A 14,901-nucleotide genomic window follows, 5' to 3' on the forward strand; every position below is an offset into this window, starting at 1 on the left:
GTGTGTGTGTGTGTGAGACAGAGAGACAATATAATATTGTGTGTGCAAGTGTCTGTGTGATCACCCTGGAAATGTACAAAGATACCTTTGTGCTAATGAGGTAGGGTCAGTGTGACATGTGAGTGAACTCCCAGGCTCCTCTCTGCTGGTCGAGTACCCTCCCTGTGACGGCCAGGGCGAAACTGCACGTTGTTGCCCTGGAGACCATCTCATGGTGAGAGAAGAAGACAGTTTTTTTTCTCACGTGAGAGAGAGAGAGAGGGTGAGAAGAGAGAAAGAGAGAGACTTGGATTTCAAGCCAATATCCAACTGTGTTTTAGAAATAAATCAGTCTTCCTTTAGAATTGTTTTTTTCCTATATCTTTTCCTGTCTTTCTTGTTTGCTCCGCCTCCACCACTTTGTTACGCAGACTGTTTTCTCTCTCTCTCTGTGTTTCTTAATTTTCTCTGTGTCTCTCTGTGAATAGACCCTTTGATGGTGTGTGCTGGCCACACAGGAAGTGCACTGCTAGAGGTGCGGCTCATGTGAGAAACACAAGACAGGATGCAGTGTGTGTGTGTAAGCATGTGAGACCGAATGACTGTTGTTACAATATAGATGGAACTTGTCTCAGATTAGACCCCCAATCTCCATCCTGCAAGCAATTAACTGAAAGTGTTTTTTAGTTGTTTCAACAAAAAAAAGTTTTTATTTTAGGAGAATAGATTTGGGAGTTCAGAATCAGAGAGATGGAGTGGCACTAAAAATAAAAAGAGTCAAATCAATCTGTGCTTTCAGTTGTTTCACATGCACGGGTCAGTAGGGGCAACCTAAATGCCTCTAGGCACGGTAGGCAGGGGTGTTTAATGTATTGTGCAGCAGGTAGATTTTTCTCTCCAGTAATCACCCTAGCAACAACAAACAGCTCTGCCCCAACCGAAGCTCCAATAAGCTTTAAAGCCATGTCTTTCCTCACTTCCTCTCAACGCATTGGGTTTGGTTTGGCACTCTCCAGTTAGCAGGCGGCCATCTTGGATATAGCAATCAAGAAAACTACCCTTACTTTTGGAATGGGGAGGACTTTAACCGAACTTGGGTCTTTCGGGGTACCAGCACCGTCGGAAAACGGGGCAGCGCGCGTCGGAAGCTGAAAATCAATAGTAACCCAAGCCGCCAAAACTGGCTGCAAATTCTGAGACAGGTTTTACGTTAACACCCCTTCCCCTCCCCTTTTTCCTTGACTAGACATTCTGTGCATTTGTAGAGAGCCCGTGAACTATTGGAATACAGTTTATTCAGTTTTAGTTCCCTAAAAACGAATTGGAACATTTTGGAGCTCGGGGTTATGGTTTGTTGTTGGACAACCTTTTGTGGGTTGTTGTGTTTTTCGCAATCTGTCCCACCTCTGTACAGTAATGCGGTTCGACAATTTACCTAATTAATCTGTGGTCTAGACATCTTCCAGCGTGTGTTTGCTGGAATTTCGGCGTTGCGTTAAATCCATGTTCTTCAATAGCATTTGTAGACCTGCTTTCCTCCTGTTGGGCTAAGGTGCAACAAAATAAAAAAGGAGACCCAGAACGCCGAACCACTTCGTGGAACAAGACATTAACATGTCAACCAGAACGCCACTACCTACTGTCAATGAGCGTGATACTGAAAATGTAAGTATTTGTTCAAGTAAGTTAGGCTTTAACGTTACTCCTTTCAGCTCTAAAATTGGCATTGACCAACTTTGTAAGAATTATGTTTGTGCCAATTTAGGTGTCATAGTCTACATGTTATGGTACTTTCAAGACAACTGGGAATTGAGAGAAAAAGAGGTCAAAACATGACGTCAGTGAACTTCAGGTCGGAAAGTCAAATCAATTATTATTTGTCATATGCTTCGTAAACAACAGCGAAGTGCTTGCTTACCGGCCCACCCAAACAATGCAGAAAGGGGGAAAAAAAGTGAAATGGTAGAAAAATAATAACACCAGAAATACTAAAAATAATAACACAATTAATTAATGATAACTTGTCTATCTATATACACGGGGTACCAGTACCGAGTCGATGTGCAGGGGTACGAGGTGATTGAGGTAGATCGAGAATATACATATAGGTAGGGATAAAATGACTATGCAACAGGATAGATAATAAATAGTAACAGCAGTGTATGTGATGAGTCAAGAGTTAGTGCAAAAAGGGTCATGCAGATATTCTGGGTAGCTATTAGTTAACTATTTATTTCACCATTTAGCAGTCATATAGCTTGGGGGTAGAAGCTGTTTAAGGTCCTGTTGGTTCCTGACATGGTGCATCGGAATTGCTTGCCGAGTGATAGCAGAGAGAACGGTCAATGACTTGGGAGTTTGGAGTCTTTCAAAAAATATTTAGAACCTTTCTCTTACATCTCCTGATGTAGAGGTCTTGGAAGGCAGGGAGCTCGGCCCCAGTGATGTACTGGGCCATACGCAGTACCCTCTGCAGTGCCTTGTGGTCGGATGCCAAGCAGTTGCTATACCAAGATGATGCAGCCAGTCAAGATGCTCTCAATGGTGCAGCTGTAGAACGTTTTGAAGATCTGAGGGCCCATGCCAAATCTTTTCAGCCTCCTGAGGAGGAAGAGGCATTGTCGTGCCCTCTTTGCGACTGTGTTGGTGTGTTGTGGACCATGATAGTTCCTTAGTAATGTGGACACCGAGGAACTTGAAGCTCTCGACCTGCTCCACAACAGCTCTGCCCTCTGTTACCTGTAGTCCATGATCAGCTCCTTGTCTTGCTGACATTTGAGGGAGAGGTTGCTGTCCTAGCACCACACTGCCAGGTCTCTGACCACATCCCCGTAGACGGTCTCATCGTTGGAGCTCTAGGAAGATGCCTGTTTCCATCTTGGAATTCCGGGTTGGTTGACAGTAAAAAAAAAAAGTAGAAGCTTTTTTTCTCTCTAAAGTTTCCAGGTGTCTTGAACACACTGAAGTCAGATTTCCGAGCTCTGAGTTCCCAGTTGTTTTGAACCCTCGGAAGTCCCGAGATTAAGTTCCCCGTTGTTTTGAACGCGACACCAGTCAGGCCAGAAATCTCTAATATACAGTGCGCTCCGAAAGTATTCAGACCCCTTGAATTTTTCCAAATGTTGTTACGTTACAGCCTTATTCTAAAATTGATTAAATAAATAACTAAATCAGCAGCAATCTACTCACAATACCCAATAATGACATCACAATACCCCAGATTGACAAAGCAAAAACAGGTTTTTATAAATTTGAGCAAATTCATAAAAAACAAACATACCATATTTACATAAGTATTCAAACCCTTTGCTATGAGGCTCGTAATTGAGCTCAAGGTGCATCCTGTTTGCATTGATTATCCTTCAGGTGTTTCTACAATTTGATGGGAGTAAATTCAATTGTGGTAAATGCAATTGATTGGACATGATTTGGAAAGACACACACCTGTCATCATTTATACACATCACATCATTTATAACTTTTAAGCATGGGAAACTACAGGTGAGTTTACCTGCTGGCGCAAGGTGTAATCTTTACATTACAAAGATGCCTGCTTTGTTACTGGTTGGCATGGCATTCTGGGGTATATAGGTCAACCAGCACACACTATAATTAGGACAAGCTCTGTGTGCCCACCCCCTTGGAGTTGAGCGACAGGTGCCCAAAACGTGTTCACACGCCTCTGAGCATCAGTGAGCGCAATTTGGATCAATGAACTGTCACCAGCACAAAACCGGACAGGCAGCCTGCTCCGATGCCATTCAGATCGCCAATGCTAGGATGAAGGGCTCACACTCTGTAAAAAGGCACCGCATCACCATAGTAAGTATTCGTTTTCTTCTTGAAGTGACCCATTTTTTTTGGGGGGGGGTATTTTGAAGTTTTTAATATGCGCCACAGTACTACGCGAGAGAGACTTTTTCTAGTCTAGGCAAAGATAACGTAGTTATTCAGTTGAACTCGATTGCAAAAGTATCAATAGGGCTATTTAAGTGTCTCAGAGTTCGTACTAGTTTTGCCGTAAGGTTTTGGTGTTTGGAGACATACGAATTATGTGTGCAAATGTTGTTTTTTTTGTGAATTTGTGTGCGTCCTATTTATAAAGACCTCCATTGTGCCTTATCAGTAATTTGTGTCGAGAGGTCACAAGGCTTAGGAATGTTTTTCCCGTAGTGGCCACTGTATGCTGACCTTGATGACACGTTTATGGTAAATGGTCCTACTCTCTCACTTTTAGAGAGTAAGCAACCAACAGAGACAGACGATTTCAAAAACCTGTATTTTGTCACTTTCAAGTCTGGGTTGATAAATTGGCCCTGTGGTGATTTTAAATTAGTCCCCTTGATCACACGGCACATAATTAGGCTATGTCTGACTCATGACGACATGAATTGAAGAACCTTTCACAATGGAGCCATTACTTGACACAATACGATTCCATCCCTGACCAAGTCTTTGACACTCTACGATTGCAACCTTGGTCTGTTATTTTGGGACACGTTGTTGATTCAGCTATAGACGGCACACTGATGAAATGCAGTAACAGCTGTAGGCGGCACACTGATGAAATACAGTAACAGCTGTAGGCAGCACGCTGATGAAATACAGTAACAGCTGTAGGCAGCACGCTGATGAAATACAGTAACGGCTGTAGGCAGCACGCTGATGAAATACAGTAACGGCTGTAGGCAGCACGCTGATGAAATACAGTAACGGCTGTAGGCAGCACGCTGATGAAATACAGTAACGGCTGTAGGCAGCACGCTGATGAAATACAGTAACGGCTGTAGGCAGCACGCTGATGAAATACAGTAACGGCTGTAGGCAGCACGCTGATGAAATACAGTAACGGCTGTAGGCAGCACGCTGATGAAATACAGTAACGGCTGTAGGCAGCACGCTGATGAAATACAGTAACGGCTGTAGGCAGCACGCTGATGAAATACAGTAACGGCTGTAGGCAGCACGCTGATGAAATACAGTAAGTGTCATTGTCTGTGCTTTACTGTTAGACTTGGAACTGTGAGATGGTTTGGCAGGATGATAAACCCACAGATGGGTTCTTCTGACGCTATCAAAGAGGATCAGCATATTTTTCAAGTTTGCTACTGTATCCATCTCTATACTGGGTTTACATCGCTGTAATGGTCCTAGAAATTAGGACGCTTCGATTATTAGGGCCGTATTCCATAGAGGTCTATTGTTATGGTCTCATTGTACTGCACATTGTAGGATTATATTTCATAGTTGCCTTTTGGATGATCTTTTAAAAAGGTTAGAATAATCAAGTTTTCTGTCAGTTTGAGCTTCAGGGCTTTTGGAACTAGCGTCTATAAAAGGTAGACCAGTTTGTTGGTGTCATTTGCATTTAAGCCAATCTGTGAAGAGGGGGAGGGGTAAAAACAGGCAAATAGTTCAGCACGGTAGTTGTAGAAACTCCAGTAGCAAAAAATGCTCCTCCATGAACAGTGTTCTAGTTATTTTTTGAACAGTCACTGTGTCTTATGAAACTCTTGGGTATAGACAAATAGAAAGTGCTCACTGTAATGAAGACACACCACAAACTAAGGGGGTGTTTTCACAGCGTTGTGGTAACACCCCAGCAATGTGTCTAAAATGTTGGCACAATGTTACTGTAAAGGCCCTTTAGACAATTGCGATGGTTTCTAGACGTGTTTCCTTAAATGTAGGCCGAGACTGAAGTGTTTTTTTTTTTTTTTTTTTGCAATATCTTATTTTGTTCCAATGATCGTGCTAATCTCACTCACTGAACAACTTGGAAACCAATTGTAGGTCGCTATCTCCGAACTAAACAGATTGTATTAACATGTGGTGACATGGGGAATGTCAATGTTGTTACTAAAGTTACGTGTTTAGGTACATACGTATATAGAGTTACCCTGCAAGAATCCATTAACTGTTGACGGACGTTGAGGTTGAGAAAGGTGCTTGGTTTTGGTTGACCCATCTCAAGTGCTTGTCAGGATAGTACAGCTGTGCCCCATTTGGCTAACTGGACCTGCGTCACAGCCCTTCGGGCTGATGGATACTTTGCCGGGCTAGGACATCGATGTTGGATAGATACCACTCCACTACCAACCCTCCTCTCACCATACACCCACTATTGCTATTAAGGTCATTAACCTCTTCCCTTTTATTGTTTTGTAGGGCTGACCTCATTTAGGAAAATGGTCGATTGTTTGGTCGATAGGCTGTTGGTCGACTGAGATTTCTTTAGTTGAACAGTAGCAAAAAATGTAATATTATTCATGGTGTACAAGACACCTGTCTGATTCGCGCCTGTCTGAGTGGACTAATCCATTATGAAGGCTGTGGGGATGGCACAGTCCATCACTCTAAAGCATGTGCTGCTGAAATTGTATAAGGTTAAGGACAAAGGTGCAACACTAATAACAATATTTGATATCAAAATGCTCTTTCTCCCGCATTTGATAGTGGTCACGGTTCTGAAACATCCATGCTCTGTTGAATTGCCGACTTTTCCTTGACCATGTTGCTATGTGCATAATAGCCAGGTTAACCAGCATATTGGTGTTGAGAACCATGTGGCAGAGGCAGCAGCGGAGTTAAGAGAAGAGAAAACAGCCCTTGCCTTAATTGTCTAAGAAAAGTGAGGAAACCCAAACTTAATTATGTCTATAACTGTTAAATGTGCCTGTCTTTACAAATCATCCATATACAGTGCCGTCGGAAAGTATTCAGACCCCTTCACTTTTTATACATTTTGTTACGTTACAGCCTCATTCTAAAATGAATAAAAATTATAAAAGTTGTAAAAATATTATCTACACACCATGCCCTATAAAAATGAAGCAAAAACAGGTTTTTAGAAAATGTTGCAAATGTATAAAAAAACTGAAATAACCAATTGAGCTCAGGTGCATCCTGTTTCCATTGATCATCCATTGATCATGGTTCTACAACTTGGAGTCCATCTGTGGTAAATTCAATTGAATGGCATGATTTGGAAAGACACACACCTGTCTAAATATGGTCCGACAGTTGACAGTGCATGTCAGAGAAAAAACCAAGCCATGAGGTTGAAGGAATTTTCCGTAGAGCTCAGACAGAATGGTGTCGAGGCACACATCTGGGGAAGGGTACCAAAAAATGTCTGCAGCATTCAAGGTCCTCAAGAACACAGTAGCCTCCATCATTCTTAAATGGAAGGTTTGGTACCAACAAGACAATCGTGGGAGAAGGGCCTTGGTTAGGGAGGTGAACAGAGCTCTACAGTTCCTCTGTGAAGATAGGAGAACCTTCCAGAAGGACAACCATCTCTGCAGAACTCCACCAATCAGGCCTGTATTGTAGAGTGGCTAGACGGTAGCCACTGAGTTTGTCAAAAGGCACCTAAAGACTCTCAGACCATGAGAAACAAGATTCTCTGGTTTGATGAAACCAAGATGGAACTCTTTAGCCTGAATGCCGAGCGTCACCTTCTGGAGGAAACCTGGCACCATCCCCACGGTGAAGAATGGTGGTGGCAGCATCATGCTGTGGGGTTGTTTTCCGGTGGCAGGGACTGGGAGACTAGTCAGGATTGAGGGAAAGATAGATCCTTGATGATAACCTGCTCCAGAGTGCTCAGGACCTCAGACTGGCGCAAAGGTTCACCTTCCAACAGGACAACGACCCTAAACACACAGCCAAGTCTCTGAATGTCCTTGAGTGGCCCAGCCAGAGCCCGGACTTGAACCAGATCGAACATCTCTGGCGAGACCTGAAAATAGCTGTGCAGTGAGGCTCTTGAGAAGATCTGCAGATAAGAATCTCGAGGCTGTAATCACTGCCAAAGGTGCTTCAACAAAGTACTGAGTAAAGTGTCTGAATACTTATGTAAATGTGATATCATTATTTTTTTAACATTTGCAAAAAATTCTAAAAACCTGTTTTTCCTTTGTCATTGTGTGTAGATTGATGAGGGGAAGAAAAAAAACAATTTAAATCAATTTTAGAATAAGGCTATAACATAAATTGTGGTTAAGTCAAGGGGTTTGAACATTTTCCCGAATGCACTGTATATCTACATAAGACAGATCCTGCTTCTGTTGCTTGAGTGTTTGTTTAATAGCCTACTGATACTGTGAGCAGCACGCCTCACGCAACTCATGTCGGATAAACATGTTTTTCATCTTTGCTACGCTGTAATAAAAGCTTTACACTTTTTTTCATTAGTATTATTTATTTAGTGTTATTTATGCTGTTCCGAATTGTCAAATAATATTTGTAATACAAATAACTCTCCTTATTCTTGATCTCCTTCTTATTGTTATTATTGCTATCATCATTCTAATAAGTAATGACATTATCATTAGTTAACTTAGCAGCCTTGTGTAACTACCATCGAGCTGTAGGCCTAAGAGCGTATGCTGTTTAGTCATAATACCGTAACTTACTTTGGCCTATTTTTCAATATTTATATAGGCTACTGTATCATTCATTCGTTCAGGTCATCACACAGCATACGAGTCATCATTTGAAATGCAATCAAGCATTTTAGTTTTAAAATAACACAGCAAGCCTTAAATAATTAGCGTAAACAATAAATCGTTCCATTTCACAAATAAATGTTTTTAGTCTTTGCTGTGATAAAGGCTTTACAAAAATGTAAAACTTTTGTTTTTAAATTGACTCTCTGGTACGCTTTTCATTTATTTAGTGTTGTTTACATTGTTCCAAATAGTCAGAAGTTATATTGTAATTTAACAGCACCTGTTTGACAAACACAATATCCACACAGCGCTTGCTACTTACTGTTTTTTTTTCTTGATCTCCCAGTATTTTCCACAACTAGTGAAATTTATTACACACATCTGACTTCCCTTTACCTCCTGAGCAACCAGAAAACATTCCACCGTTTCAAATTCATTTGTCACATCCTCTGCATCCAATTTGCTGTCACGTGTTAAGGCATTTGGAATATGTTCAATTTATTGATGTGATTATGATATGCTATAGGTCAGGCCCTATTGGTCATGTGCATGCGATGGATACATGTGTCATGTAAAGAGAGCAACGGTTGAGGGACTAGGAAATGTTTTTCCGAAACAAGTGAGGGATTTCTGTAACAACTTTTCAGTCAGTAATGGCTGTATTTATGTTGCAGCTTCAGCAACATGGACAGCGAAATAAACACTGATGTTTTGTGGTGGTTGCTGCAGCAGGAAGAAGAGAGAAACAGTGTGTGCTAGTCACACAGTCACTCGCTGTAATTTATTACATTTTTTTTTACAAATCGCAGCAAGTTTAAGTCCTGCCCGGCACAATCAAATCAATTGCGGTTCGACTCCCTCTAATCATGTGTGTGTATTAACTATTTCATCAAACGGAGCGCTTAACGCATCGGACAAGTATATTGCATATAGTTAATTTGATTAAAATACATAGGATATGTCTATATATGGAAAAATACACATTTAAACATTTCTACCAATCAATTTAGTTTAAAGAACAGAACTCTCGATCGACCAGGATTTGTTTGTTTGTTGGGACAGCCCTAATTGCTTCTCATTAATACAACACATGTGGTTTTCCATAGAACGTAGTAACCCTTTTTCTTTTGTCAAATCTCATTAAATTTATTTAAGTGTTATTTGTATTTTATTTCACTTATTTTTACACTAAACCATTCCGAAGTTATTCAGAGTGCACTAGTTGATTCAACTGTGAGTAGGGCTTTCTGAGAAAAATGAAACCTCACAGTGGGGCTCAATCTTACATTAATTGCTTATCTTTGTATCTTTGGACCTTATCAGTTGATAGCAGTGCAAAACCGCACAGTAGTTAGTCAGTCTATAAATGAATTGATATCGAGCGTATGTGAAGATAGAACTCATTTGAAAGACAATGTATACCTGGATTGATTGCTGTAAAAAGGGAATTGATTCTGAGACTGTTGTTGGGTGATGGTATGGGTATCCACATCTATACATTCCTTACTTCAAGATACAGTATTTTAACCTGGCCTTAAAAAAAATATATATATATATATATCTCACAGTTGAAGTCGGAAGTTTACAAACACCTTAGCCAAAAACATTTAAACTCAGTTTTTCACAATTCCTGACTTTTAATCCTAGTAACAATTCCCAGTCTTAGGTCAGTTAGGATCACCACTTGATTTTAAGAATGTGAAATGTCAGAATAATAGTAGAGTGATTTATTTCAGCTTTTATTTCTTTCACCACATTCCCAGTGGGAAAGAAGTTTACATACACTCAATTAGTATTTGGTAGCATTGCCTTTGAATTGTTTAACTTGGGTCAATTGTTTCAGTAGCCTCCCACAAGCTTGCGACAATAAGTTGAGTGAATTTTGGCCCATTCCTCCTGACAGAGCTGGTGTAACTTAGTCAGGTTTGTAGGCCTCCTTGCTTGCTAATGCTTTTTCAGTTCTGGCCACAAATTCTCTATTGGATTGAGGTCAGGGCTTTGTGATGGCCACTCCAATACCTTGACTTTGTAGTAGTTAAGCCATTTTGCAACAACTTTGGAAGTATGCTTGGGGTCGTTGTCCATTTGGAAGACCCATTTGCGACCAAGCTTTAACTTCCTGACTGATGTCTTGAGATGTTGCTTCAATATATCCACATAATTTTCCTCCCTCATGATGCCATCTAGTTTGTGAAGTGCACCAGTCCCTCCTGCAGCAAAGCACCCCCACAACATGATGCTGCCACCCCCGTGCTTCACGGTTGGGATGGTGTTCTTCGGCTTGCAAGCCTCCCCCTTTTTCCTCCAAACATAACGATGGTCATTATGGCCAAACAGTTCTATTTTTGTTTCATCAGACATTGCTCCAAAAAGTATGATCTTTGTCCCCATTTTTTATTTGTTTTTATTTGACCTTTATTTAACTAGGCAAATCAGTTAGGAACAAATTCTTATTTTCAATGACGGCCTAGGAACAGTGGGTTTAACTGCCTGTTCAGGGGCAGACTGACAGATTTGTACCTTGTCAGCTTGGGGATTTGAACTTGCAACCTTCAGGTTACTAGTCCAACGCTCTAACTACTAGGCTACCCTGCCGCCCCATGTGCAGTTGCAAACCGTAGTCTGGCTTTTTTATGGCGGTTTTGGAGCAGTGGCTTCTTCCTTGCAGAGCGGCCTTTCAGGTTATGTTGATATAGGACTTATTTTACTGTGGCTATAGATACTTTTGTACCTGTTTCCTTCCAGCATCTTCACAAGGTCCTTTGCTGTTGTTCTGGGATTGATTTGCACTTTTCGCAACAAAGTATGTTAATCTCTAGGAGACAGAACGCGTCTGTACAGATGAACGTGGTACCTTCAGGAGTTTGATAATTGCTCCCAAGGATGAATTAGACTTGTGTAGGTGTACCTTTTTTTTTCTGAGGTCTTGGCTGATTTCTTTTGATTTTCTCATGATGTCAAGCAAAGAGGCACTGAATTTGAAGGTAGGCCTTGAAATACATCCACAGATACACCTCCAATTGACTCAAATGATGTCAATTAGCCTATCAGACGCCTCTAAAGCCATGACATAATTTTCTGGAATTTTCCAGGCTGTTTAAAGGCACAGTCAACTTAGTGTATGTAAACTTCTGACCCACTGGAACTGTGATACAGTAAAATAATCTGTCTGTAAACAATTGTTGGAAAAATTACTTGTCATGCACAAAGTAGATGTCCTAACCAACTTGCCAAAACTATAGTTTGTTAACAAGAAATGTGTGGAGTGGTTGAAAAACGAGTTTTAATGACTCCAACCTAAGTGTATGTAAACTTCTGACTTTAACTATGTTTTACTGAAATATATATATATATATGTATGTGTGTGTGTGTGTGTGTGTGTGTGTGTGTGTGTATATATATATATATATATATGTGTGTGTATATATATATATGTGTGTATATATATATATGTGTGTATATATATATATATGTATGTGTGTATATATATATATATATATATGTGTGTATATATATATGTGTGTATATATATATGTGTGTGTGTGTATATGTGTGTGTATATATATGTATGTATATGTATGTGTATATATATATATATATATACAGTCAATTTTAACAACCAAAATGTCCCATTTTTTAAAGACATTGGCTCTTAAGCTATTTTGAGTCTGTTCCAGGTCTGCATTCTAAAATAAGTGTCTGTTCCAGATGAGTTATTACACCGTTGTAAGGTTTCTCTGTGAGTGCAGCCGCACGCTCACTCAAGTGCTTTGCTCAATCTTTTCACCTAATGCTAATGACGTTACAGCGTTGTTCAAACATTCAGAAATCTCTACTATACCCTCTTATTACCAGGCAGTGCTGATATCAGTATTTACGACCAGGACTTTATTCCCTTCAGAACAGCAACTCATGCTAATGGCTGTACAACGTTTGCCAAACATTCACCAATCGTTTGAATCCTTTCTCATCTTTACCAATGGTGATATAATGCCACCAGGTTTTTTTTTTCCTCCCCAAAACATCAGCTCGGTTAACACTTTATTCAAACAGTTAGGAATTGAGATGGCAAGTTGGGGGAGAAATGGGCAAGGTTGCTCACGGGGATTGAACCCCAGTCCCCGGTGATTGTTTTAATGTCTATTGACAAGTTGAGCTCTGATCAATGCCCTCCAGGCCAGGAACATTGGTTATCCCAGTAGTAGAGAGAGTCTTGTTCCTTCTTTCTTGGAAAGAGTTTAGGAAAGGCCATAGCTCCATGAACATTTTATAAACCTGTAATTTGTTTCAACCGATTCCATTTAATCCGGATTAAACTCAAATCAATGATTACCTCATTATTTGTCTAGTCTTCGCTTTTCACGTGTTGTGAGACAAATTTTTTATGTCCCAAGAATCAAGTTATTGTGCTAGTGTGCTTCTTCCACTACCATAAAACATACTTTTAGACTGCTGAAACAAGCTCGCAAATATTCTTCAGGAAATGTATATTTTCTAGCTTTGGCTTTTGATTGTCAAGCTCTTAGGTGCCATGCTGCTACGTGTCTACACAAGATCAATGTCCTGTTTAGTCCATTTTCTCTGACATGCAACTTCAAATGACCTTTGACCTTCTTCTAATCTCCTCCCCACAGCACACCTCGCACACCGATGGGCGCAACGAGGTCACCACGCGGCCCGTCCGCTCAGGCGCCCGCTGCCGGAACTCCATTGCCTCGTGCGCCGACGAGCAGCCACACATCGGCAACTACCGGCTGCTCAAAACCATCGGAAAGGGCAACTTTGCCAAGGTCAAGCTGGCGCGTCACATCCTCACGGGCCGAGAGGTGAGACAGCAGCAGGATCATTTTCTCATTTGTTTGGCTCGGGTAGAATACACTAAAGTAGAATGGATTACAATAATTGTTTGCTTAAAAATATATATATTTATATTTTGAGTACAATGTTGGTTAGTAGATTTAGCTGATACCAGCCACCTCACCCTTGCTGTACTTGACAAGTCAAGGGGCAACACGCTGCACCAATCGTAACAGTAGTCACTGTAATTGCATTTTGTTTGTTGGCGAAACAAAGAAAATGCAAGTTGGGGAAATTGTATTAAATGTACTAAACTTACTGAAGCAACAAGCTAGAGGCAAATTGTATTGAGACCCCCTCCAGCCCTCAGTTCTCCTAGAGGCGGCAGTGCATTACACACTCTAAAATAGCACTTTTGCAATCTGAGAAACAAGTTTGTTATTATTGAGTGGCCAGCCGATAGGCATGCAAATTCCTATGTTGAGTTGTTAGAAGTGGTTTCAACAGGAAGTTATTTTTTTTCTTCCCCCCTTTACTCTCTCTTGACAGGTTGCCATCAAAATCATCGACAAGACACAGCTGAATCCTACCAGCCTTCAAAAGGTAAAAGAAAAACCTGTCTTGTCTCCCTATTGGACACTGCACATCCCTTTCCATGTGCATTCTCTGGTTGTAGAGGACTGTGATATCATTAGGCCTGCACTGCAATGTACAGTTGTAGTCAGAAGAGTCCCTACACCTTAGCCAAAAAACATTTAAACTCTGTTTTTCACAGTTCCTGACATTTAATCCTATTAAAATTCCCTGTCTTAGGTCAGTTAGGATCACCACTTTATTTTAAGAATGTGAAATGTCAGAGTAATAGTAGAGAGAATGATTTATTTTAGCTTTTATTTCTTTCATCACATTCCCAGTGGGAAAGAAGTTTACATACACTCAATTAGTATTTGGTAGAATTGCCTTTTGAATTGTTTAACTCAATTGCTTCAGGTAGCCTTCCACAAGCTTCCCACAATAAGTTGGGTGAATTATAGCCCATTCCTCCTGACAGAGCTGGTGTAACTGAGTCAGGTTTGTAGGCCTCCTTGCTTGCTCACGCTTTTTCAGTTCTGCCCACAAACTGTCTATAATTTTGAGGTCCGGGCTTTGTGATGGCCACTCCAATACCTTGACTTTGTTGTCCTTAAACTATTTTGCCCCAACTTTGGAAGTATACTTGGGGTCGTTGTCCATTTGGAAGACCCATTTGCGACCAAGCTTTAACTTTCTGACTGATGTCTTGAGATGTTGCTTCAATATATCCACATAATTTTCCTCCCTCATGATGCCATCTAGTTTGTGAAGTGCACCAGTCCCTCCTGCAGCAAAGCACCCCCACAACATGATGCTGCCACCCCTGTGCTTCACGGTTGGGATGGTGTTCTTCGGCTTGCAAGCCTCCCCCTTTTTCCTCCAAACATAACGATGGTCATTATGGCCAAACAGTTCTATTTTTGTTTCATCAGACCAAAATGTACGATCTTTGTCCCCATGTGCAGTTGCAAACCGCAGTCTGGCTTTTTTTATGGTGGTTTTGGAGCAGTGGCTTCTTCCTTGCTGAGCGGCCTTTCAGGTTATGTTGATATAGGACTCTTTTTACTGTGGATATAGATACTTTTGTACCTGTTTC

The 14,901-nt window shown here is 40.8% G+C and overlaps 1 protein-coding gene across 13 annotated transcripts in view; it reads left to right on the plus strand.

Moving 5' to 3' along the window:
• The first annotated feature begins 837 nt into the window (after positions 1-837).
• LOC110529179 (MAP/microtubule affinity-regulating kinase 3) overlaps positions 838-14,901 on the plus strand; it is a 111,672-nt gene continuing 97,608 nt past the window's right edge. For 5 of the 13 annotated variants that reach the window (XM_036984697.1, XM_036984700.1, XM_036984699.1 and 2 more), the window contains exons 1-3: positions 3,664-3,801; positions 13,070-13,261; positions 13,782-13,835. In XM_036984697.1, coding sequence (XP_036840592.1) covers positions 3,691-3,801; positions 13,070-13,261; positions 13,782-13,835 — 357 coding nt within the window. In that variant the 5' untranslated portion in view covers positions 3,664-3,690. Of the gene's footprint in view, positions 1,645-3,663; positions 3,802-13,069; positions 13,262-13,781; positions 13,836-14,901 lie in introns of those variants that run through there. The other 8 variants (XM_036984704.1, XM_036984705.1, XM_036984707.1 and 5 more) reach the window with 4 other exon arrangements.

Source organism: Oncorhynchus mykiss, chromosome 8 (genome assembly GCF_013265735.2).
Source record: "Oncorhynchus mykiss isolate Arlee chromosome 8, USDA_OmykA_1.1, whole genome shotgun sequence".
Classification (NCBI taxonomy): Eukaryota; Metazoa; Chordata; class Actinopteri; order Salmoniformes; family Salmonidae; genus Oncorhynchus; species Oncorhynchus mykiss.